The sequence below is a fragment of the Vipera ursinii genome (genome assembly GCF_947247035.1).
Source record: "Vipera ursinii genome assembly, chromosome: Z".
NCBI classification, from domain to species: domain Eukaryota; kingdom Metazoa; phylum Chordata; class Lepidosauria; order Squamata; family Viperidae; genus Vipera; species Vipera ursinii.
Window position 1 is genome coordinate 53,839,040 of NC_139517.1, and position 27,214 is coordinate 53,866,253.

Genomic DNA, 27,214 nt, shown 5'->3' on the forward strand with positions numbered 1-27,214 from the left:
CGGATGGAGAGACTCCAAACCCGCCGAAGGGACCACAGCGACAAACAAAAAGCACAGCGCTACATCCCCCCTCGAAGCTACCCCAGGGAACAATGGGCCACCTGCGCCAGCTGCGGGGGCAACCATGCCCAAGCCAGCTGCCGTTTCCGTAACGCCAAGTGCCACAACTGCGGGAAAACTGGGCACATCAGGACAGTTTGCCGGAGCCGCCCCCGCGACAATCTGCACGAATTGGAGGCCACCCCCCCAGGTACGAGACCTACCCGAGCCTGTAGAAACCCCCCCCCCGGGGAGTTTAGTGAAGGCGGTAGACAGGGACAAGAGAGCTCAAGGGGTCCACCAACTAAGCCCCAAGGTAAAAATTAAAGCTAAGCTCCAAGGGGTCTCCTGCGACATGGAGGTCGACTCCGGGTCAGCAGTGTCACTAATCTCCCTCAAAACTTACAAGAAAATTTGCCGGCACAACAACAGGGAAATTCCCTTAGAGCCCCCCCCAGATACATTTGACAGATTATCAAAAAAAACCTATTCTGCTTAAAGGGAAAGCCCGAGTGTGGGTAGAGTTTAAAAAATTTCAAGGGCCCCTAGAAGTGTTAGTAACACAAGGGGAACGCACCAGCCTAATAGGGCTTAACTGGTTTAAAGCCTTAGGCATTGCTGTTACTGGAGTCAACGCGACACAGGCCTCAAGCCTCGAAGCCGTCTGCAAACAATTTGCAGACATCTTCGATGGCTCTCTGGGTAAATACACCGGCCCACCCATCTCCTTAAAATTGAACCCTACTGTACAACCAGTCAGAATTAGGGCTAGGAGAGTTCCATTCGCCCTCAAAAAGAAAATTGAGGATGAACTGGAACGCCTCGTGAAACTAGGGGTCCTAGAACCCACCGAAGGGGGAAGCTGGGAAACTCCTATCATTACCCCAATTAAAGCTAACGGCCAGATTCGGCTCTGCACCGACTATAAAGCCACCCTGAACCTAGCTTTAAATGCCCACGCTTACCCGGTCCCGGCGGTGAGAGACATCCTCGCTCCCATCCGCTCGGGCGCCATCTTCGCGAAATTAGATCTCACGCAGGCGTACTTGCAACTGCCTGTAACCAAGGAAACCGCGGATGTTTAGACGATCGTCACGCACCGCGGGGCTTTCAAAGTCAATAGGCTTCAATTTGGCATTTCAGCTGCCCCTGGAATTTTTCAAGGGGTAATGGAAAAAACATTAAAAGGGATCCCTGGAGTCTGCCCCTACTTCGACGATGTCCTCATCGCCGGGGAGACCGAATCCAATCTGGCCGACAGACTGTCAGCTGTCCTAGACCGGTTCAGAGCAGCCGGTCTCAAATTGAAAAAAGAGAAGTGCTCAATCAGAGTTCCATCCACGGAATTCCTGGGGTACAGGATTGACACCCAAGGAATCCACCCCACCAACGAGAAACTCAAAGCAATCCAAGCGGCCCCCAGCCCCAAAAATAAGCAAGAACTTCAGGCTTTCTTAGGCTTGCTAAATTTTTTTCATGCATTTTTGCCTCATAAGGCGACAATTGCAGAGCCCTTACATAGGCTATTAGATAAGGGAACGCCATGGTCCTGGACTAGGAAACATGAAGCCAGCTTCCAAAACCTGAAAGACATCATCTGCAACAGCTCCACCGTCACCTTATTCAAAGAGGACATTCCCATTTGCATTGCTCGCGATGCATCCCCATACGGGATAGGGGCCGTCCTAAGCCACCTAGACAAAAACGGGACACAAAGACCGATAGCATTCTACTCAAGGACACTATCCAAAGCAGAGAGAAACTATGCCCAAATTGACAGGGAGGCGTTAGCTATCGTCGCCGGAGTGAAGAAATTTCACGATTACCTGTACGGCAGACCCTTTACCATTTTTACCGACCATAAACCCGTTAGGCATTTTTATGTGGAACAAAATAACCCCTCAAATACTGTCCCCAAGAATCTTACGGTGGTCTACCTTTTTATCTGCATACTCTTACAAGCTGGTACACAAACCGGGGAGGGACTTAGGACACGCCGATGGCCTCAGCAGACTTCCCGTCCAGACGTCAGACCCTGACCCGGCCCCTGCCGGACACATACTAGTGATCTCGGAACTACCAGAGTGTCCACTCTCAGCCAAGGACATAGCGTCCAACACAGCCAGGGACAAACATCTTAGTAGAGTACTGCGCTGGGTCACTGCGGGGTGGCCGGCAAAATGCCCTGACCCAGAATTCCGCCCCTTCTTCACGAAACAGCAGGAACTAACTTCCCACTTAGGATGCCTTCTTTGGGGAAATAGAGTGGTGATTCCAGAGAAAAATAGGCTCCAGACACTACGCACGCTGCATGAGGGACACCCAGGGGTGGTAAAAATGAAGTCCCTTGCTAGAAGCTATGTGTGGTGGCCAGGAATTGACAACAACATGGAGGACCATGTGGGAGGGTGCTACCCTTGCCAATTAGCCAGATCAGATCCACCCCACGCACCTGTCCATAGATGGGAAACTACAAAAAACCCGTGGCCCCGGATTCACCTAGATTTCACCGGGCCCCTTTGGGGACAAAATTTTCTGATAGTCATAGATAGTTTTTCCAAATGGCTCGAGGTGATTCCGGTCAACAAAACCACCACTACCTCCACCATTCAAGCTCTCAGAGGGGTTTTTGCCACTCACGGCCTCCCTGACGTCCTTGTCTCTGATAACGGCCCCCAATTCACCTCTCGTGAATTTCAGATGTTCACCATGAGGAACTCTATTAGACATGTCACGTCGGCTCCGTTTCACCCCTCGTCTAACGGCATGGCAGAGATTATGGTGAGGTCCACGAAAGAAGCGTTAAAGAAGTTTATTAAAGGAGACTGGCACCGGCGCCTAAGCCAGTTCCTCCTAGCACAACACACCACCCCCTGCACGACCACGGGCAAATCACTGGCGGAACTGCGGTGGGGAAGGCGGCTAATAACCAGGCTGGACAGACTGCACCCCGACAGAGCAAACTTCGACGCTGAGCAACCTCCCCCACCACGGTGCTTCAAACTGGGACAATCCATCTGGGCGAGGAGTTATACAAGCGGGCAAAAGTGGATGCAAGGGGTCGTACTACACCAAACCGGTCCCCTGTCATACCTAATAGACGCGGGTCCTAATGGTCAACTACGGCAGCACGTAGACCAATTGAGAGCAAGGAGCCCCCAAAATAACTCTCAATTACACACAGAGAGCCGAGTCTTTCCGCAAGCAGTCGACCCAGCACCAACCGATCCAGCACCGCTCAACGACGCCGACACACAACAACTACATCAGCGGGAAGGGAGCCTGACAACGAAACACCCCTACGCCGTTCCAGCTGATCCAGGAAAGCCCTCGCCTACCTACAGGACTACGAGTGGGCAGGAAACAACCAACAACAGCAGGGGGGAGGAACTAATCCAGGGTAAGGGTAAGGGGTGTGTTATATGTTATGAATGTAAAAGTTAATGTTAACGTTAAGAGTTAATACAGTTGTAATATTGTGAGGTAAACACTGTGACAGGGGAACACGCGGGAGCTTTTGACAGCTGTCAAAAGCCGCCGCCAGTGGAAGTGCATGCGCAGCCAGTTGACAGCTCTCCGCCATCAAAACAAGCACCGTACCACGCATGCGTTCCAGCCACGCAGACGCGGAGCTGTCAAATACACTCCACAGCTGATTGGCTCCGGATTCCCGGCGGGAGAAGAACGTCTGCGGATTGGTCCAGCCGGCCGGTGGCCGGCTATAAAAGAGCTGAAGCCGAACACCTACTTGTCCGGTTCTCGAATAAACCTGTTAGTGTTAGCCTGCTGTCTCCGAGTGATCTGTAAGCCACCTCAGAGACCGTTTTGGGGGTAGTGATAAGCAAGGGAGTGTGACACTTTACTTAGACTTGTTTGTAAATCTGTATACCAGATTATTGCTTGGGGCAGTTCTAGCATTATCAGAATCAGGTTTAGAGAGGGTTATCAGAGCTTAATGTGCACACATCTTCCATACAGAAGCCCAGTAACTGAATTTTATCCAGAGCTTTTTAAAGCCATAATTTAAAGTGACCACTACATGCCAAAGTTATAAGGAATAGAATTAACTTTAGACAGAAGGTAGAAAAAGATACTGTGTTTTGGCATTTATTGTTTCTAAACATAATGTTATATTTTTGTTATTATGTAGGACTATTGAAATTATTCTGATAAATTTATTTTGTATGGTTTGGATGATACTGAGCTTTGTAAGTGAGTAAATTTGAAAGCTATAGAAAAGCTGTGGGACTATTTAACTTGGAAGACATTGTAAGCTGCAGGAACATAACTGGTTCCTTTTGAATGATAAATTCTTTAGCTAGCTATAGAGGTATATTGTGCAATCCTTCCCCCCCCAAAAAATATGATTATGCCAGGGTAGGGGAAGTATGAAATTGCACTCAAAAATTGGAGTCCTATTTATTTGTCATTTGTGAATTTTATGATGTCAAGGAAAAATGGACACTTTGGTTTTCTGATAATTAGTTTTGATCTCTGCAAAATAAAGCTAATGCCCTAAATGCTTTTCCGATTCTCACCTGAGAGGTAAATATAATAACATCAAGCAGACTCTCGACTTCAGTTGATTGAAATGAAAAGGACTTTTATTAAAGATGTTGGTTGCAGGAAGGTGAGGTAGAAACAAGTTTGCGCTCCCGAAAGAGCCAAACCCAACATTCCCCATCCCTCCCCCCAAAGTCCAGTCTGTTGCCACCCAATCCAGGATCACCGCAATGTTGTGGGAAACTCTGGGTTGTTTAGGCTGCTGGAATTTCATACCCAAGGCAATCAGTTTTGAAGATGTCTGGAGTAACTGGTACAAACAGCTCCCCACTTCCTACCATTAGATACACAGGTTTCGATTGCCCTAAATGCCTCCTCCAGCAAGACACCAGGCTGATGATGGAGATCCTGACATGCTGGTAGAATTATTCCTCTATTTCTCTCTTGTATCCTACCTTTTCTTTATTTTCATAATGTCTTTGTAAATCTTTTTTTGAATCTTAACTATTATTCATTCAATATTCATTCATTCAACTGTAAGCCAAACCCTAACATTCAAAAGAATTTTTCTGGCAAAGGGAGGATATTTAGGATAGCCTTTTTAGCCTTCATGCAATCATTATCATATCAGGATTTAGATGTTTTTGTGCATAGATACCATTTGGTGTTGAAAATCTGGATAGTATTGGGGGGAGAGTTTATGACTATGTTATCATACATTGAGTAGTCCTCAATGGTACTATATCCTCATGGAGAGAAGTAAGCAGTGGGGTACCACAAGGCTCCATCTTAGGTCCAGTACTCTTTAATATCTTTATAAATGACCTAGATCAGTGATGGCAAACCTTTTAGAGACCGAGTGCCCAAACTGCAAGCCAAAACCCAGTTATTTATCACTGGGTGCTGGGTAGGCATGGCCCATTGGGTGGGTATGGCCCACTGGGTGGGTGTGGGCAGGGTGGGTGTGGCTGCAGTGGTCACAGCAGACTGAGTGGGTGTGGCTGGGGTGGGCATGGCCACCTCGAGGTTGCTCATGGGGAGGGATGCTTGTTGGGGTGTTGTCACCAGCTTTGGCCAGGCAGCATAGTGGATGCCAGGCGGAGGCCACAAAAAGAAAGGACCCTGGGGCCGCACAGCGGGACAATCTGCGGATTCCCTGCCTAGCAGGTGGGGTCATGGATTGGCCATTGAAGACAGGAAAGCCATTGTCGCAGCCCTGGGGGTTGTGTGTCACTGCTGAGGAAGATGGAGGAGGAGGGCTGGCTAGGGACAGACTGGCGGCAGGCGCAGTGTTGCCCATGGGGAGAATCTGACCAGCCTCAGCCTGGGGAGGGGGAGAGGCCGAGGGAGCCCGAAGGGAAGCAGGTGCGGTGTTCGAGGGTAGCTGCTCTCTCCCCCTCCCCCAGCGCTTCCGCAGAAGGGTTAGCTGTCTTTGGCATCACCTGGGCAGGATTGGCCACACATTTGCCCAGCGGTGCTGGCAGGCCTGGCCTGGCCTTCCTTCCTTCCTTCCTTCCTTCCTTCCTTCCTTCCTTCCTTCCTTCCTTCCTTCCTTCCTTCCTTCCTTCCTTCCTTCCTTCCTCTCTTTCTCTCTGTCCCTTTCCCCAAGGTCCAAACTCATATGTCCTCCTTCCCCCGGTAGCCTTCTACAAAGTGTGCAAATGGACACTGCGTCCTACTTGTCTTCTCCAAACTCACATTGATCCTGCCAAAACCTGCTTTTATACTGGTTCCCCTCACCCCGCCCAGCTGTTGCAACTGTTCCCACAAGAGCACTGCTGAATTCAGTTTCCCTGCCCTCTCCAGTTACTACTAGTCAGGTGCACGTGGAGAGGGGGAGGGGAGCATCTCTCTGGTGCACGTGCCAACTGAAAGGGCTCTGCGTGCCCAGTCTGGCATGCATGCCATAGGTTCGCCACCATGGACCTAGATGATTGAAAAGAAGGGGAACTCAACAAATTTGCAAATGACACTAAACTGGCAGGAATAGCCAACACCCCAGAAGACAAGCTCAGGATCCAAAAAGATCTTGACAAACTTGAACAATGTGCCCTATACAACAAAATGAATTTTAATGTGGAGAAAAGCAAAGTTTTACATTTAGGCAGGAAAAATCAAAGGTATAAGTACAGATTAGTCTAGACCTGACTCAAAAACAGTAACTGTGAGAGGTACCTTGGAGTCCTAGTGGACGATCACTTGACTATGAGCCAACTGTGTGCAGCAGCAGCCAAAAAAGCTAATACAATCCTTGGTTGTATAAACAGAGGCATAGAATCAAGATCACACAAAATATTAGGTTTATAAAACCCTAGTTAGACCACATCTGGAATACTGCAACCAATTTTGGTCACCATATTACAAAAAAGATGTTGAGACTTTGGAAAAAGTTCAGGGAAGAGCAACTAAAATGCTCAAAGGCCTGGAGACTAAAACATATAAAGAATGGCTGTAGGACTTGGGTTTGGCTAATCTAAAGAGAAGAAGAAACAGGGGTGACATGACAATAGTATTCCAGTATTTGAGGGACTGCTACAAAGAAGAGGGCATCAAACTATTCTCCAAAGCACCAGAGGGCAAGACAAGACATAATGGTTTACAACTGACCAAAGAGAGAAGCAACCTGGAATTAAGGAGAAACTTCCTAACAGTGAGGACAATTAACCAGTGGAACAGCTTTCCTTCAGAAATCGTGGGCGCTGTAAGAACCTACTTCAGCCCACATCTTAAGAAAGAAGGACTCTTGCAGACAAGGTTTTCCAAGTAGGAACTTTTACTAAGAAATAGGAGATAGCAGGCATAATAGACAGGATCTGAAGAATCCCCCCACAGATCAATATTTTTAAGGTGTCCCCAAGCAAACCCCATCCCTCAGTTGATTTGGTCAGTTCTGGATCAGCCAAGCTCCAGGTGGTAAGCCCCTTGTGGGAAAGGAGAGACAAAGTCTGTTCATAGCAGGATCATTTCCACCCCCTCACATTCCATCCAGAGAAACAACCCAGATTCCAGAGGCCTTCATTCCTCACTTTCCACCCCCTTTCCTAGCTGCCCGCGAGATAAGAGGGATATGCCTAGTGAGAGAGTAATTGATTATATTGTGATGGATAGCAGGCAGGTGGAATAAAGAAAAGTTTACATTTGAGGAAGGAAGTAAAAGCAATAACCCCCCCCCCTGCTTGTTTGCTCTCCTCCTTGGGAATGGCAGAATCTAGGGGAGGGTGAGATTTGGGTTTTGCACAGAAGAGATAGTTAGAAATGAAATATAAATGGATTCTGACAGGCGCTCCATCACTGGAGGTTTTTAAGACAGGCTAGACCAGGGGTCAGCAACCTGAAACAGTGAAAGAGTCACTTGGAACCGGTTCCCTCACAAAAGGAAAAACTGGGAGCCGCAAAAAATGTGTGCACATGGGCGTACATGCGCGCATGCGCAGAACAGGGTTTGACTGAAGAGTGGAGCCAAGGCGAGATATGCACTTACTCTGCATATTTGAATTGATTGGTTGAACTTTTTTAGTCCCACTTTTTTTTTTTTGAACTGCACATGGCAGAGGAGTGGGAGCCGCAGGAGACAGCTGAAAGAGCCGCATGCGGCTCCGGAGCCGCGGGTTGCAGACCTGTGGGCTAGACAGTCACTTGTCTGAAATGGTATAGTTTCTCCTGCTTGAGCAGGGGGCTGGAGTAGAAGAACTCTAAGGTCCCTTCCAGCTTCTACTCTGTTCTATTCTATTCTGTTCTATTCTGTTCTGTTCTATTCCAGTCTATTCTATTCTATTCTATTCTATTCCATTCTATTCTATTCTATTCTATTCTATTCTATTCTATTCTAATCTAATCTAATCTAATCATTGTCATACCAATTCATTATCAGTCCCTGAGGGTCATTTGATTGCATAAGGTACAAATTTAATGAATAAACTTATTCTGAAGTGCTAGAAGGATAAATATATAATCCATTTGTATTCAATTAATGCAAACCAAAATTAAAACTTACAATATATATTTTGATTAATATAGTACTATCAAATCATGAGATTAAATTTATTATAAAATAAAGAATTGGAAATTGCTCATTATAAATCAGGAATATCTCTATTAGTATTGGGTAGGCAGAGCAACATGGCCACTGAGTGATAGCATTTTAGCAAGCTCTTAAACTTTTTATTTTTTTTTTTATTGAAAAGTTTTACAATACAATTTTCCATTAAAAACCCCCATCCCCCCCGACCCTCCCCTCCCCAGCTCCCCCCTCCCTCTTCCCTCCCTTGCCTCCCCCCTTCCCCCCTCCCTCTTCCCTCCCCGTACCTCCCCCCCACCCTCCTCCCCCCCCGGACTTCCCAGAGCTAAATACAAGGTATATATATATAAAAACAAACATAAGCAACCATATACTAACAACCATAAATTCTAAAATCCATCACCCTCTAACTTGTATAAGAACAAACAAAACTTAACATTATTAAATATATATAAAAAAGAAAATTGGAAAAGAAAAGAAAAAACACGAAAGAAGACTTATTCAAATGCTAGATAAAACTTCTTAACCCTATACTTATTCTGGATAAACTCAATCCACTTTCTCCATTCCATAATATAACGTTCTTGCGAGTGATCTTTCAAATAAGCCGATATCTTCGCCATCTCTGCCAGGTCGGAAACCTTTAAAGTCCATTCTTCTATGGTCGGCAGCTCCTCTTTCTTCCAATATTGTCCTATCAAAAGTCTTGCTGCCGTAATTAAATTCAGCATCAACTTAGAGTCCACCACTGTAGCATCAACAATTATTCCCAACAAAAAAAATTGCGGACAAAACTTTATCCTCCTTTTAAAAATCTTCTGTATATTCCACCAGATTTTAATCCAAAAGGCCTTAACCTTTTTACATGTCCACCATATGTGAAAATATGTTGCATCTTCAGCCCCGCACCTCCAACACTTAGGCTGATAATTCGGGTACATACTTGCAAGTTTTTTAGGATCTAAATGCCATCTATAAAACATCTTATAAAAATTCTCTCTTAAATTTTGAGCTTGAGTAAATTTCACATTCCTCACCCAAATCTTCTCCCACATGTCCATAGTAATAACTTCCTGGATATTTTGGGCCCATTTTATCATACAGTCCTTAACAAGCTCTGTTTCTGAATCAATCTCAATCAATGCAAGATATATCCGTTTAATGTGTGCAGGTCCCTGATTTCTAATTTGCTTTATCAAATTTTCATCAATCGTTGCAAATCCAATTTTCTGGTCTTCTTTCCACCTGGCCCGTAGCTGAGTATATTGAAACCATGTTTGTACAACCTTCTCTTCTCGCAAGAAGCTATATGATTTCAAACACCAAACATTCCTTTCTAAACTTAAAATTTCCTTGTAGGTAGTCTCATCGTGTTTGAAACCAGCATGTATATTTTCTATTGCGTGTTTTGGAATTGCCCACAATGGTATCTTACAACTTAGCTTATGTCTATACTTCTTCCAAACTCTCAGCAATGCCTGTCTTAGAATATGCGTCCTAAACACGGTACCTACCTTCTTATCATACAACAAATATGCATGCCAGCCAAACAACAAATCATGGCCCTCAAGATTTAATAACCTCGATTGCGTCAAATTAATCCAATCACTTATTCCTACTAATGCAGCAGCTTCATAATATAATTTAAAATTAGGCAATTTAAGGCCACCTCTCTCACGAATATCCTGCATAATCTTAAGTTTAACTTGTGGCTTTTTCCCTGCCCACACAAATTTATTGATACCACGCTGCCACTCCTCCAAGTTAGAATCTTTCTTAAGAATCGGTATCATTTGAAATAAAAATAAAAATTTGGGCAGGACATTCATTTTCACTGCTGCAATCCGTCCCAACAAAGTCAATTGCAATTTTTGCCAACTCTCCAATTCTTTTTGAATTTTCCCCCACAATTTTTCGTAATTATTTTTATATAGCTTTGTATTCGAGGGCGACAAAATTACCCCCAAATATTTAACCCTTTTAACAATCTCAAATCCAGTTAATCCTTCCAAGAAGGCCTTCTGTGAAACTGTCATGTTTCTAGCCAAAATTTTAGTTTTCTGTATATTTACTTTAAATCCAGAAACCTTCCCATATTGTGTTATTATCTCTATCAGGTCCACAACAGAATTCTCTGGCTGGGTCACTGTAACAACCAGATCATCTGCAAATGCTCTCAATCTATAGTCTTGATCTCCAACTTGTATCCCCTTAATTTTTTCCGAATTCCGAATCTTGTTCAATAATATCTCTAAAGTTAATACAAATAGCAAGGGCGATAACGGACATCCTTGCCTTGTACCCTTCTCAATATTACATACTGCCGTCAAGCTATTGTTAACTATGATTCGGGCAGTTTGCTTTTGATATAATGCCCTAATCGGCTGCAAGAAATTTTCCCCAAAATCCATTTTATCTAACATTCTCAACAGAAATTGCCAATTCAATTGATCAAAAGCCTTTTCAGCATCTAAAAAGATTAGCGCTGCAGAGATCTGGTTGTGTCTTTCCAAAAACTCTAACACATCAACTATATGTCTAACATTATTTTTCATTTGCCTACCACTAATAAACCCCGTTTGATCCCCATGAATCACCTGTTGCAGAACCCTCATCAGTCTATTAGCCAAAACCTTAGCAAATATCTTATAATCTGTATTTAAAAGCGAAATCGGTCTGTAATTTTTAACTTGAGTAGCATCCTGATCTTCCTTCGGAATCAATGAGATAAAAGCTGTTCTCCAAGACGGTGGCACCTTTCCCCCCCTCTGGATTGTCTGGAACAGTTCCTTTAACGGTTTTATCATCTCAAATTGTAAATTTTTATAAAAGGCCGCAGACAAGCCATCCGTACCGGGCGCCTTATCAACCTTCAAATCCTTAATTGCTGTAAGGATTTCTTCTTCTGTGATCAGTTGGTTAATCCCCTCTCTTTGTGCTTGCGTAAGGACCGGAATATTAGCATTCTCCAAATATTTATCAATGTCTTTTACCTCAATTTCCTCTTTGGTATATAATTTCGAATAAAAATCCACAAAAGCATCCTTAATTAGATTCTGTTGAAACACAACCCTTCCTTTATATTCAATCTTGTCTATGTTAGAGGCCCTTTGTTTCTTCCTCAGTCTATAGGCTAACCATCTGCCTGGTTTATTAGCGTTGCAAAAAGTATTATGCCTAGCAAACCGCAGATTGGTTGCCACTTGGTCTGCCATTAATTTATCAAATTGTCCTCTTAACAGCCTAATAGCCTCTTTAATCTTCACGTCCCCTGGATTCAAAATCAAAACCCTTTCTTTTTCCTTTATTTCATTCTCCAGTTCTTTCCTTCTAGTTTCCATTACACGTCTACGTCTATTATTCATATATATCAACACCCCTCTCATATAGGCCTTACTAGCATCCCAAACCATATCCATCGAGGTACCCTTATTCATATTAATCTCGAAAAAATCCTTCATCCGCTGTTTACATTCTTCCACATTTCTCTGATCTCTAAACAAGTTCTCATTTAGGCGCCACGAGCGCCTATCTCTTTTCTCCTTATCAATCTCCAACCAAACTGGACTGTGGTCTGAAATAGTTCTTGCACATATCTTCACTTTTTTAGTTCTCAAAAAGAAGTCATTAGTCAACAAAATAAAATCAATCCTTGAGAAAGATTGGTGTCTGTCAGAGTAAAAAGTATAATCCTTCTCCTGCAGGTGCCTCTCACGCCAGATATCTCGCAATTCCAAATCATCCTTCAATTCAAAAAAAGTTTTAGGCAATCTGGCGTGGCTTGGAACACGCTTAAAAGCTCCAGCTTTATCCAAGTGTACATCCAGAACACCATTCCAATCTCCCATAAAAATAAAAGATTTATAATCCAACTGGGTAAGCTTTGTATGAAGTAAGCTAAAAAAATCAGCTTGTTGTTGGTTAGGTGCATATAGTCCAACTAGAAGCATCTTTTTACCTTCTAACAGCAGCTCAATCATAACATATCTTCCATGCTTATCTGCTTCAATTAAATCTGCTGTTAGAGCACTTTTAACATAAACAACTACTCCATTTTTCTTATTCTCTGCAGAGGCAACAAAATGCGTACCCAGTCTCGCGTTCAATAAATACTTTTGATCCAAAACTCTAATATGCGTTTCTTGCAAACATATAACGTCTATCTTAAATTGCTTTAAATATTGAAAAACTTTCTTCCTCTTCTGCGGTGAATTCAGTCCATTAACATTCCAAGTTAAGAATTTAGTTGCCATGAATATTCTCCAGAAGCCCATGGACCACAGCCTTGATAGGACTAACTTCTTTAGGCCGTGCTCCTCCCACAGCTTGACTGTATGTACGTTGCGAAGAAACTGAAGACTTTTGTTGATCTTGTTCTATTATTTTCTTTGCTCGTTTTAAAGCAGCACGCGTCACTCTTTGCTCTCTAGGATCATCCAAAGAAGTTGTAACTTGATCTCCTCCCGCTCCACTTTCCTCCGTTTCCTCCTCTTGTTGTTCTTCTTCTCCAGATCCTTTCCCAGCTTCCAGGAGCGTTAATGGAGTTGCTTTTAAGACATTGTTGTAAAAATCACGCGCTTGCTTCACAGTAATCAACCGGTACCTTTTACCTTCATGCATCACCATCAGCCCCTGAGGAATCTCCCATCTGAACCTTATATCTCTTTGCTTGAGCTCATGCACGAGGAATGTATAATCCTTCCTTCCCCTTAAAATCCTTGGAGGAATTTCTTTTAAAACCAAAACTTCTTGTTCAGCAATCACCACTTTAACATCATAGGCAGCTTGTATAATTTGATCTCTGATCTCTCTTTTTGCAAAATAAACCACCACATCTCTAGGCAACTTCCTCTGTCTGGCAATCCATGAATTCACCCGAAACACTTTATCCATAGCTGCTCTTATTTCAGATGCTGGCAGGTTTAATACTTCTTCAAAAGCCTCAGAGATCAGCTGCTTCAAGTCTTCTTTAGTATCCTCTTTTAAACCTCTGATTCTGACAGCAAACTGCATCTGGTAAAATTGGGCTAAACTTAAGTCCTTCTCCAGTTTATCTCTTACATTTTCATTCTCTCTTACTTTGACTTCTAATATAGCATTCCTTTGATCCAAATCATCCATCTTTTCATCTAATTCTTCCACACATTCCGCCACTTTATGCACTGAAGACAAAATGTCTACCTTCATCACGCTGAGCTTCTGTTCCATCCTCTCTTCCATTCTCTCCTCCAGTTTCTCCAATTTCTCCTCCATCTGCGCAAATTTATCAGCCATTGATTGATTAATTGAGTCCAAAAGTTTATCCACAGCATCTCGAAACTCCTTCGCTGTCAGCGCTTCAGAAGGGTGCAACGCCTGTAAAGATGATTGTTGCACTGGCGAGGATCCACCACTCCGAAGAGTTTTAGGGGGAGGTTTCGCCGCCATCTTTTAATCCTCAAATATGACGCACTTTCACTTAGAGTTTAAAAAGTTCAAGTAGTTAGAGAGTATATTAAAATAAGCCTCTTCACCTTTATCTCTTGTACCGCTCTGCCTGCTCCTTTAAATCATAGTCCTTTCTTCAGGCAGGGATGGTTCGCAGACGCCTGGCTCCGCTCCAGAAAGTTCAGAGCAGACACGCCGGCCAGCTGGGAGCAACCCAGGCTACGGGGGAGTTCAATCCTTCAGCCGCCCAAGCTCCAAGCTCAGGCGGCCTCGGAGAGCTCTACCCCTACCTGGGGCCTCACCCCCTCCTCTTCTCCCGAGGAGGGGGCTTCAATTTCGCCCGAACAGCTGTTCGGCGCTGTTACGGGCGAAAAAACAAACAGCTGAGCCGCGGGCAGCCCGGGAAGGCTGTCTTCGGCGCCGCGACGCCACCGGAAGCCCAACTTTTTATTTTTTTTATATTTAGTTTTAAAATAGCTTACTTAGTAATTTTATTGAAAATCAGTTAGAAATTTAAGTTTCCTGTATAAGGTTTTAGTAATTTTTTAACTTTAGAATTAAGATTAGTTCATTTTCTAGAGCCTGGAATCTAATAGCACCGTATCCTTGCTGATGATGTGAGACAACAATAGTTATAAAATAAGAACGAAAAAGAATTTGGAGAGAAACAACAAGACAGGAACAAGGCTGAACAAGCATTTTGAACACTAACATGGCCACAACCTCTGGACACCTGAAATTGGAGGATATATTCCAGCACATGAACCTAGTATATAAATTTCCTTCTTCCCCTTCCCCAACCCTGCAATTTCCATCAATAAATCTTGTCCTATTTGATTGCAAAGTGAATGATTTCCCTTCCTCTAGAAGATGAAATGCCTTCTAATAATCAAGACAATTATTGTAATCTTTGATCAACCTACTAAATGTCAATCAGAAAACAGATGAACTTAAGATCATAATGGAAAAGATGTAATTAAACTTGTCATGGAGCCAGCTACTAGCCCAGTTGCTCCACATCTTACTCAAAACCCATTGCACAAGATCACATATGTATAGAAATGGCCAACGATAATAGTCTTGTGCAGACTGCAATTAATCCTATCAACAAGGGCAGGTGGAAAAATAGACTACTACTACATTCCCTCTCACAAATCCTTCACCGCAGAGTATATTCCAGCAAGCTTACAGAAATTTTTTGGCTTCCCAGATGGCAATGTCTTGAAAGAATAATATTGACTTTAAGCCATTCCACATTCCCTTCAAAATGATCTTCAAACTCAAACATTTCTTACAGGGATTTCAAATTAGATCTACAGAATATATGTTTTTCATAACATCAGTAGATTGCATCTGTTAAATTCTGGGAGAAGAGCAAATCCCATGAGAGAGGATGGCATAAGTTTCAGATCTCATAACATGAGCCAGCAATTATTTCTACACAACAGAATGCATCACCAACTCCAAGATCAGATCCAGATAAATACAAGAGGTATAAGCCCATGTTTTAATTAAAGTGAAGATATATACATCTGCCAGCCCTATGGAAGATATGGAAGCACTAGCTTAGTTGTTTGGAACGAACGAATAATCATATGCAAACTTGAAGCAGTCAAATCAATGTTTTAGTCAGTAACTGTTGCAACTGAGTCAACACTTTACTACCTTCCAGCTGTCCTCCTGTTGAAAAGGTAGCAAGTTTATTTTCCGAGTGCCTAATACTTCCAAAAAACCAAACAAAAATGTGTTCCAACCCCAAATTCATCCAGACAAAGGAATACCAAGCTGATCAATGTAACACAACCTGTTTATAACCCTCCAAATATTCATCCCACAGGTGATACTGACTCACAAACTGGACTGTAAAGAATGTACGAGTCAAATTGTAGCTCACTTTCACTGGCTTCCCTGTGCATAGACCCTGATTCTGTTCACCTAATGGCTGCTATTCCTCCTGCAAGTGAATTCCTTTCAAAGGAGATCTGAACATACTAACTTTCTGATCCTAATCCTCAGTCTGGCCTTTACTGGTTTTGCCCATGAAATTTCTGCTATGGAATTGCCCCATACTTGAGATACTAACCACTTTAACTGACAGCAGGAGATCTATTCTCAATCTTTTTTCTTAGTCTTGAACCTCCTTATCCAAAGTGTTGCTTTTTCTGATCATTTATCCAGAGTTAGCATGGATTCTAGCCATGGTTTCTAGCCTCTCCTGGACATTGCAGGCTGGAAAGAAAATTTTTAGAGATTTCATTTATGGAATATATTTCTTCTTTTGATATTCTTTTGTTCCCAGAAATGTGGGTTATGGAAGAGTTAACAATATCTGGATAGCTTCCCTTTATTATGAATGCAATTCAAAAAAGAGCAGACCATCAGGCAGCTTGAATTCTATGATGACTGTTAAACTATGTCTTTCAGTACTTATTCTGAAATCCTGTTCAAATGTGGCTTTAGCCATTTTACTCAGATTTAAATAATACTCTATCTGTTAATATATATTTCCCCCCAATCTGTGGGGATAGGTAAGTAAACAATCTGTGGGACCAATTGAGTATTTACATAAGTTTACTAATTTATCAATATAAAGACCAGAGGTCTTCAAACTTGGCCCTTTTATGACTTGTGAACTTCAACTCCCAGAATTCCTCAGCCAGGCATGCTGGCTGAGGAATTCAAGGAGTTGAAGTCCAAAAGTCATAAAAGGGCCAAGTTTGAAGACCCCTGATAGAGATTGTAATCATAATAGCTGGTGACCTTAATGCATGTATTTGACCACCTGACATCACTTTGCAATCTTATTTTAAATGGCAAATGCTCCTAAAACATATATTGGCTACTTATTGACCAGGGAATCCAAAGACCATCATTATAGTATTGCTTGATTTTGCTTGGTTCAACTGGTGACAGTTTAGATCTAGTTATACTTAATGGCACTGTAATGGATGATCTAAAAAAGGAGTCTGGCACTCCAGTGGGGCCAGTGTGGTTAATTATATTTTGATTTCCCAGAATTCTGTACATTGTATTGTTTATTACTGCAGTAAAAATTGTCCCAATGGTGGCCACTTTCCAATAATTTGCTACTTTTTTACCCTAAAACAAATCTTGAACTATTAGAAGTAGTTCACTGCTCCACTGGCATTAAAACAAGTATAAAATAGTATAAAGTATTAAATAAATGGTCTCCAGAACTGGCTAAAGTTATGTCTGGATTTTTGGCCTCTGAGACCCTGCTTCAAATATATACTCAAATTTATTCAGATGAACAAATAATGTTACTATACCAGTCAATTATTATGAATTTCTAAGACTGGAACTATCCATTGGGAAAGGAGCAGAGCAATTAATTTATTCACTGGACAACAGAGATTTTGCTTCCTGAACACTTTTGGATGTATCATATAGATTTTTGGTTGTTAATCTTGGATACAACCTATAATTTAATCTATCCCATACCAAAATCTTCGGTTTTTGCATGATGGCAGTGTACAACCTTCTACGTTTTGGTTATACTGTACACATGAAAGAAACATACAAAAACATGGAACTGTTGTTGAAACACATCCAGTACACCAACTACAACTAGAATATCTGTAGAGATATAAAAATAGTGGCTCTGCTATTTGGAATGCAGCTCAGATATACCAGATACTGTTGTTACATATTTGAATGAGACAGCTATGCAAGATGGTTATATTAAAAAGAAATGACCAAAAGAATTTGATTCCAGAACATAAAAAGTGAATCTCTTGTTGACCTGACAAAGATATTTTTGTCTTCACTTCATATAAAACTCAAATTGATGATTTTTTTTGAAAGCTATGAAATGAGGAAAGTGAAGGTTTTTGTTATTTGAGACAGATGTTTCCAAGAATAATTGATGCCCAGATTAAGGAAGGTCATCAATGACAAGCAGTTTGAAGATCTATTAATAGGGTCAGAGAAAATTGTCTGGAAAGCATTCAAGAATGTCATTGAGAATTTTCTTGGCAACCACAGAACACAAACTACATTCAGCTAGTTGACAAACATTTTAAAGAATACAAGACCATGAGGTACAGCGTGTCACTGGAGTTTTCTTTTTCTGCATTCACATTTGGACTTCTTTTCTGAAAAATTTTCAGGAAGATTTCACGAGCACATTTTCACAATAGAAAAATGGTATCAGGGCAACTGGAATCCATCAGTAGTGGTAAACTGTTGTTGGACACTGCAGTGAGATGCATCGTACACTGAGTACAAATGAAAATCAGCAACAAAACACGTTTAGCTCTAATGAAGTCATGCAACGGATCAGAAACGTGATTAAATACATTATAGTAATTAAAAATTAACTTCATATTTTTCACGATTCCTTTTTTATTATTTTATTTACAAAAACAAGATTTTACAATATATCCCCAAATCCACCCCACCCCAAAGCCCCCCACTTCCCCCCCCACTTCCCAGAGCTAAATACAGGATTATAGTTATAATAATCATATTCTAAATAAAAATTATACATAATATACAATTAACCAAATTCATAATGTGCTTTAACTCCCCTTTAACATAAATACATACAAAGTACCAACAATCAATAACAATATCCCTTTAAAATCTACTCATAAGCTAAATGGAAATTTTTAGTCCCATATTTATTCTGAATATAATCTATCCATCTCCTCCAAACTGAAATATATCTTTCCTGTGAATGATCTTTCAAGTAAGCAGAAATCTTAGACATTTCTGCAAGATTCGAAACTTTAAGCACCCATTCTTCTATAGTAGGCAAACTATCCTTCTTTCAATATTGTCCCACCAGTAACCGTGCTGCTATTATCATATTCAACATCAAATTGGTTTCTTTAACATCACAATCTACAACAATACCCAATAAAAACAATTGCGGAGAAAACTTTATCTTTCTCTTAAAAATCTTTTGAATGTTCCACCAAATTTTAATCCAAAAAGCTTTTATATTTCTACAAGTCCACCACATATGAAAATAGGTGGCTTCTAAACTACCACATCTCCAACATTTAGACTGTAAGTTAGGATACATGTTAGACAACTTCTTGGGATCCAGATGCCATCTATAAAACATTTTATAAAAATTTTCTCTTAAGTTTTGAGCCTGAGTAAATTTAACATTTCTGACCCAAATTATCTCCCAAGTGTCCAACGAAATTGGTTCCTGAATATTTTGTGCCCACTTTATCATACAATCTTTAACTAATTCCGTTTCTGAATCCAATTCAATTAAAGCATTATATATCCTCTTTATATGTGCACAATTTAAGTCTCTAATTTGTTTTACTAAATTTTGATCTATAATTGTGATGCCAACCTTTTGATCTAACTTCCACCTAGCTTTCAATTGGGTATATTGAAACCAAGAGTGACTTATGTTTTCTTGTCTTAACTCATCTAATGATTTAAGTTGCCAATCATTCCCTTCCAATCTAAGTAATTCCTTATAAGAAACCATATCCAAACTCACTCCCATAGATACGCCCTCTATCGCGTGTCCAGGAATTCCCCAAATCGGTATTTTATAATTTAACTTATAATAATACTTTTTCCACGCAATAAAGCACTTCTAAGAGTATGGGATTTAAAAGCCCTGTCCACCTTCTTATCGTAAAGCAAATATGCATGCCATCCATATACCAAATCCCAACCCTCAAGATGAAGTATTCTCTTATTAGTTAAATTAAGCCAATCACTAACCCACGTCAAGGCAACCGCATCATAATACAATTTCAAATTCGGTGCCTTAAGTCCCCCTCTTTCCCTAGCATCTTGTAAAATCTTAAATTTAACTCTTGGTTTTTTCCCCGCCCAAATAAATTTATTAATACCCTTCTGCCATTGATCAAGGTTGGTATCCTTTTTCAATATAGGTATCATTTGAAACAAAAAGAGAAACTTTGGCAGAACATTCATTTTAACAACTGCAATTCTTCCCAATAAGGATAATTGTAATTTTTTCCAATTATTTAAGTCCCTTTGTACCTTCAACCATAGGGTTTCATAATTATTCTTATACAATTTTACATTTGAAGCTACAATATATACTCCTAAATATTTAACCTTTTTCACTATTTCAAAACCTGTTAATTTAGATAACATATCCCTTTCACTCATAGATAAATTCTTAGATAATATCTTAGTCTTATTACTATTCACCTTGAACCCAGAAACCTTACCATACTGAGTTATAATTTCCATCAAATCTATAACCGACTGTGAGATACTGTCACAACCAAGTCATCAGCAAAAGCTCTCAATCTGTAATCATTCTGTTTTATTTTAATTCCCTTTATCATAGAGGACTCTCGAATTTTAATTAATAAAATCTCTAATGTTAAAAAAAACAATAATGGTGATAGGGGGCATCCCTGTCTTGTACCTTTTTCAATTTTAAAGGTCTCTGTTAGCCCCCCATTAACTATAATTTGTGCAGTTTGTTGTTGGTATATAGCTTTAATAGTATGTAAAAAACCTTCTCCAAAATTCATCTCCTCAACAACTCTCAATAAAAATTGCCAATTCAGTTGGTCAAAGGCTTTCTGTGCATCCAAAAATATCAATGCTGCGGAGACTTGGTTGTTCTTATCCAAATATTCAAGCAAGTTTACAATTTGTCTTACATTGTATTTCATATACCTCCCAGATATAAACCCCGATTGATCACTATGAATCATTTGTTTCAAAACTTGCATTAATCTATTAGCCAATACTTTAGCAAAAATCTTATAATCTGTATTCAAAAGCGATATAGGTCTATAATTTTTAGGTTGAGTAAGGTCTTGATCCTCCTTTGGAATCAATGATATAAAAGCTGTCCTCCATGATGGAGGAACTGCACCTCCAGTCTGAATTTCATTAAACAAAATCTTTAAGGGTTCAATCATTTCGACCAACAACATTTTATAGTAAATTGCTGTTAATCCATCTGTTCCCGGAGCCTTGCCCAATTTCAACTGTTTAATAGCTAAAGAAATTTCTTCTGATGTAATTGGGCAATTCATCTCAAGTTGTTGTTCTTTTGAGAGTCTCGGAAAATGAGCTCCCTGTAAATACTTGTCTATATCTAAAACTTGTATATTTTCTTTAGAATATAATTTCGAATAAAAATCTAAAAAACTCCTCTTAATCAAATTTTGTTGGTAGACTTTTTTTCCTTTATATTCTATTTTATCTATAGTACAGGATTTCTGTTACCAGGCTTATTAGCGTTACAAAAAGTATTATGTTTAGCATAGCGCAAATTAGTTGCTACTTGATCAGCCAGTAGCATGCTAAATTGTTCTTTCAGTAAATGTATTGAGATCCTTAAATTATTATCCAATGGATTCAAAATAAGCTTTTTCTCCTTAGATTTAATCTCTTCCTCAAGATCTAAACGTTTTTGCATTTGCTTACGCCTGTAAGCGTTGTTCATATAAATCAAAACCCCTCTCATATAAGCTTTACTAGCATCCCAAACCATTTCCATTGATGTACCTTTATGCATATTTGTAACAAAAAATTCTTTCATATGTCCTCTACATTTCTGCAAGAACAAGTCATTTGTAAATAAATTCTCATTCAGCCTCCAGATCTTCTACTACCATCTTCAGCAAAAAAAACTCCAACCAAACAGGACTATGATCAGACATTGTCCTAGGGAAAATCTTAACATTCTTAACCGAAGAAAAAAGATCAGTACTAATCAAAATAAAGTCAATCCTGGAGAAAGATTTATGTCTATCCGAAAAAAGGTAAAATCTCTGTCTCTCATATTCCTTTCCCGCCATACATCTCTTAATTCCAGATCTTCCTTCAAATCAAAAAAGCTTTAGGCAATTTCGAATTAAAAAAGTTTTTGGAGGATCCCTTCTTGTCTTCAGATGGCACCAAAACTCCATTCCAGTCTCCTATCATGATAACAGATTTATAATCCAATTCAATTAGTCTCTGATGTAAAAATTTGAAGAATTTTTACTGTTGTTGATTTGGAGCATATAATCCAATAAGAAGAACTTTCTTTCCTTGTAATATTAATTCAATACTAACATATCTCCCTTGTTAATCCGATTCAATCAATCTTGCCGAAAAGTCTTTTCTTAAATAAATGGCCACTCCAGCCTTCTTGTCCGGAGCAAAGGATGCAAAATGTGTTCCCAATCGGGAATTAATCAGATACTTTTGGTCTTTTAATGCAATATGTGTCTCTTGTAAGCAAACAATGTCATTTTTATGTTGTTTCAGATAAAAAAAATACTTTCTTTTCTGTGGTGAATTTAAGCCATTAACATTCCATGTCATGAACTTCACCATCTCTGGTGACCATGAACCTTTGGAACATAGCCTGAAAATCAGCTGTTGCTCTCTTCGGACATGCTCCTCCCACAGGCTCTGAGACAGCTGCGTCTTGCGTAGTTGGACCAGATACCGGCTTCTGTTTTTGCTCTTTTTCCATACGCTTATATGCAGCTCTTGTCATCCTCTGTTCTTTTGGGTCTTCCTTTAATGCCAAACTCTGCTCCATAACCTCCGCCTGCTGTATCTCCTCAAGAGGCAATGACATTGCCCCTTCACTCAATTGTTTATCTTATTGTCTTGCTTCTGTTCTTTTGATTCGAGGAGACGGTGGTGAGCCTGCTTTCAGGACCTTAGTGTAGAAATCTTTTGCATTTAAACTTGTATCCAATCTGTATCTGGTCCCTGCGTAATTTACCACAATTCCATTAGGTATTTCCCATCTGAACTGGATTTGTTGCTTCTTAAGCTCATCAGACAGAAAGGCAAAATCTTTCCTTTTTCTAAGAATTTTTGGAGGTATCTCCTTTAAAATCATAATGTCTTGGCCTGCAATTTGAAATCTTTCCCGATAAAAGGCCTGAATAATAGAATTTCTGGTTGATCTCCTGGAAAAATAAATCACTACATCTCTAGGTAAATTTTTTTGCCTAGCAATCCAGGAGTTAACCCTAAATTTATTTTATTTTATTTTATTTTATTTTATTTTATTTTATTATTTTATTTTATTTTATTTTATTTTATTTTATTTTATTTTATTATTTTATTATTTTATTTTATTTTATTTTATTTTAATTCCATTTATATCCCACCCTTCTCCGAAGACTCAGGGCGGCTTACAAGCTTAGCAGTAGCCTTCATTCTATGTATATGCCTGCTTATTAGGGCTTTCACACACACCCCAAGCGGCATTATTACAAAGTCAGCTTAATTGCCCCCAACAATCTGGGTCCTCATTTTACCTACCTCGGAAGGATGGAAGGCTGAGTCAACCTTGAGCCTGGTGGGATGCGAACCTGCACTAATTGCAGGCAGCTGGTGTTACTTAAGGAGGCATTAGCCCACTGCTCCACCAAGGCTCTTATCCATTTCTTTAAGTAGTTCTTCAGGTTCACATTTCAAAACAGGAGCCACTGCTCGTGTTACTTCCAATTCCAAATCTTCTTTAGGATTCTCTTTAAGGCCTCTGATACGCAATGCAAACTCCATGTTCTTATATTGTGATATAATAACTTCGTCCTCTGTTCTGTCAATCTTAGCCTCTGCTCTATCAATCTTCTGTTCAGCATCAATGATTTTATTTTCCAAATTCTCCACATACTTCATAACTGAGTCCACACGAACATCCAGGCGTTCTATATGTGCAGCCAAACCCTGGAGTGCAAGCACTATATCTTCCCTCATCTGGTTGTTTTGGTTAACAAATTCTTCCCTTGTTTCCTTTATTTCTTGCTGCAAAACTTGTGTTGACTGCATCAGAACTCGCTGAATGTCTTTCAGTGTAAATGCAGGAGGTGGGGGGAGGGTGGTTGTACTGTAGGTTTCATCAAAGTCTGCCCTACAGCTTGTGGTAAAGGTGAAGAAATAACATTCTTAGAAATTGGAGGCCCTCCCCCACGTCTCGCAGCCATCTCTTAGGTTTCGATTTCCTCTTTCACCCAGCAGAATCAAAGCTCAGGAAAAAAAGGGGGGGGGGGAAAGAAGGGAAAGGAAAGAAAAAATAAAAGTTCTCCCAAAGTTCCTTAACCTTCAATAAGAAAAAGGGAACAAGCTTTCAAATAAACAAAATCCGGTACTGGGTAAAGTCAGTTGCAAATTGTATCTCTTGCTATATAGCAAAATATAACAGTTTTCCAACGCAGTCACTTCACACAGGAAAGAAACATTCCAGCGCCATTTTTACTCCATTTCAAACTTAAAACTTGAAGAACATAATGAATCTGAGTTAAAGTTAAAATCCAACTTGAAAATTCAGATCTTCCTGCTTTGCTCTGCCTGCTTCTCAAAGAAACAAAATACTCACAGTCCCATCTAAGCAGCAGGTGCAGTTGTCGCGTCTGGTTCCACTCCTTTTGGAGCGAAAACGTCCTGAGAGTGGAGAAAGCCTGGGCTCCGAGAGGGCTCACCCTGTTATCCCCCAAACTGCTTAGGAGAATCGCAGGGGAGCTCTACCTCTACCCAGGCAAGCTCACCTCTCCCTCTTCTCCCGAGGGAGAAGCTCCAGCGCCACGGGACAGCTGATTTTCGCTGCCTCCGAGCGCTTTGACGCTCCCCAGGATCGGGCGGCTTCAAAACACCGCCATTCGGTGCGGCAGCGCTACCGGAAGTCCATATTTTTCAAGATTCCTATATGATATAGTCATTCTTAAATTATATTTGTGTTCAGTTTGAAGGGGCATATCATAATTAACTAAAGTTCCCAGGAAGCAGAACTTTTGAAGAAAAATTGTTGTCCAGTGATTATTTATAAATAGGGCACAGAGAATTTATTTTCTTTTGTCTAGATTCGACTTTCCATGCATTAAGAATATATTTCAAAATAATATGAGCATCTGTGAATGTTAAATTTCACAAATTAATATATGTATCAACTTCCTTTTCAATAACAAACATTTATACTTTATAAACATTATATAGAAAATACTTATAATATTATATATAAAATCATGTTGAAATGAAGCATTAATTTCAAAATATGCGATTTACAATATAAGCACGATGGAGTCCAAGTCTAAAATATTATTTTCTGTTGAATACAGAAAATACAAAATATATTGAAGTTTTTAATATTGATGTTAATACCTCTTTCCATTGTCTAGGCAAAATATAAACCTCTAATTCTAATCTGCAAATTCTAAAGTTTGTATATCAACTTGATTCATCATTAATAGATTTTTTAAAAAGTAATTCTAAGCTTTTTGAATAATTACTTTTATTAGAGTAGGTATTTCTGAGTCTGAACATACATGTCCAAATTGGAAAGTTGGTAGATATAATTGAAAATACTGCCACTGAGCCATGTAAGTCGGATTATTTTTCCTTTATGGCAGAAAACATTGAAAATACATCTATTAATTAATTACAACTAAATCTCATCTTCTACCACCTTTTCTCTATGATCAGTTTTTAAAATGTATTCTGAGATATGGATTATCCCATTGCATGAACCAAGTATGAGAAAAAGGTTCAAAATGTCCCTTTTCCAAAAAATATATTTCACAATTTTTGTAAGGATGTAACAATAAGAATTACTGCTTCAAATGTGTTGTATTTTGACCCAAACCTCTAAGTAAAGATGTAATGAATGTATGAATTTTGTAGAGGGGCATATAAAGGAGAGTTTCCACTAAGAGGACTCATCTAAATATTGATGCTAGATAATAGAAATACAAAATTTGGAAAACTGTATCTTCTAAAACTATAACTTTCAAAGTTCTCTTCAGAATCAAAAATTCAGTACTGACAAACTCAAGAATCTTGTGGATTTCAGGAAGGCATCTGAAAAAAAATTCCTGTATATTTGATATTCAAGCAGTAATTCAAAACCAAAGAACTTTATGTTTTGCCAGCATTGCAGTTTCTAATGCCTTCACCCATCCTGAAGTTTGTTGACTTCATTTCTCCTTCATTGCAACAACTGACTGAGGACAGGAAATAGATTTCTGAGTAGGCTTTAGAGTCTACTTGAGAAAAAAAAACTTTCAGTAAAGACAATAGAAATTATTTCTGCTCAGAAGGATAAAGCTGGTGCTTTCTTACTTGAGTATATACAGGTACACACACACATACATGCATACATACAATGAAAACAAGGCATAAACAATTTGTATTAAATTAATGAAGTAGTGAACCCATAGCAAGAATATAATGTAGATTAAGAAGATAAACAGTAGAAGAAAAAGATATGACTACTCATGCTTACATGCTAAACCAGAGGTTCATATATGCACAGAGGTGGCAACTAACAATATTTGTTTTTTTCCTATATAGGTTTATACTGTTGTGATAGAGCAGAAGATTATGTTTGCCAAACAGCTTGTAAAAGGATACTAATGTCAATGAAAACGGAACATGAAATTGTGGATGGACTTATTGAAAGCTGTAAAACAATGCCTCTTCCACAGGATCCTCTTTGGCAATGTTTCTTGGAGAGCTCAAGATCTGTTCATCCTGGAGTGACACTGCACCCGCCACCTTCAACAGTTCTGGATAGTGCTAAGTTGCACTGCTGTTCCAAAGCAAATACTTCTTTGTGCAGGTTAGTGCATCTCCTTCTTTGTTTCAGTTCCTACAAGCTTTTGATAAAAAAACAAAAGTTCATTTAGCCATTAATTTGCTAATATTTAAACAGTGTACATTTTTTTAAATAAAGTGAACCAATTTGAAATGTGAGAATGCTTTGGAACTCCTATCAATAGTTTAATTAAAAAAACGCTTTCTTATTTACAAAATGAAGGGAACAACAAGTAACAAAATACACCACTTTTGTAAGGTAGTTTGCTAATGTCAAAAGAAAATGTGTTCAAGATTCTATATAAAACTCAGAGAACTACATACTATTAAAATTCTCATTGTCCTCCTTAACAATGTCATCCATCTCATTTAAGTTAATTAGCAAAGAAATTGTTTTTCCAATTAAAAACAAAACTCAGAACAAAAGCAAATATAAAAGTAGCAAGGCAGAATCTGTCAGCTTAGCGCAAAAAAGATGACGTTAAATTCCCCTTTTCCCCTAGCCCCCCCCCCTTTGTCAATGTCAATGTCCAATTAGAAGTTCTCAGATTGTTTAGGAAATGGATTGAAATTGTGTTCATGCCTTCTCCATCTTTGCATTCTTTTGGCTGACCTTGTGCTGAATGGGTGCTTTCAAAGCTGGCACAGTTTCATTCCCAATCCCCCACCCCCATTTTTGTCTATCCACATTCCAGTTTC

At 39.8% G+C, this 27,214-nt stretch overlaps 1 protein-coding gene across 1 annotated transcript in view; it reads left to right on the top strand.

Annotated features, from left to right (window-relative positions):
* Nucleotides 1-27,214, top strand: part of RECK (reversion inducing cysteine rich protein with kazal motifs) — a 278,973-nt gene that overhangs the window by 98,669 nt on the left and 153,090 nt on the right. Inside the window, exon 9 of the mRNA XM_083377076.1 lies at nt 26,273-26,540. Within this exon, the coding sequence (XP_083233202.1) occupies nt 26,273-26,540 (268 nt within the window). The remainder of the gene's footprint in view (nt 1-26,272; nt 26,541-27,214) is intronic.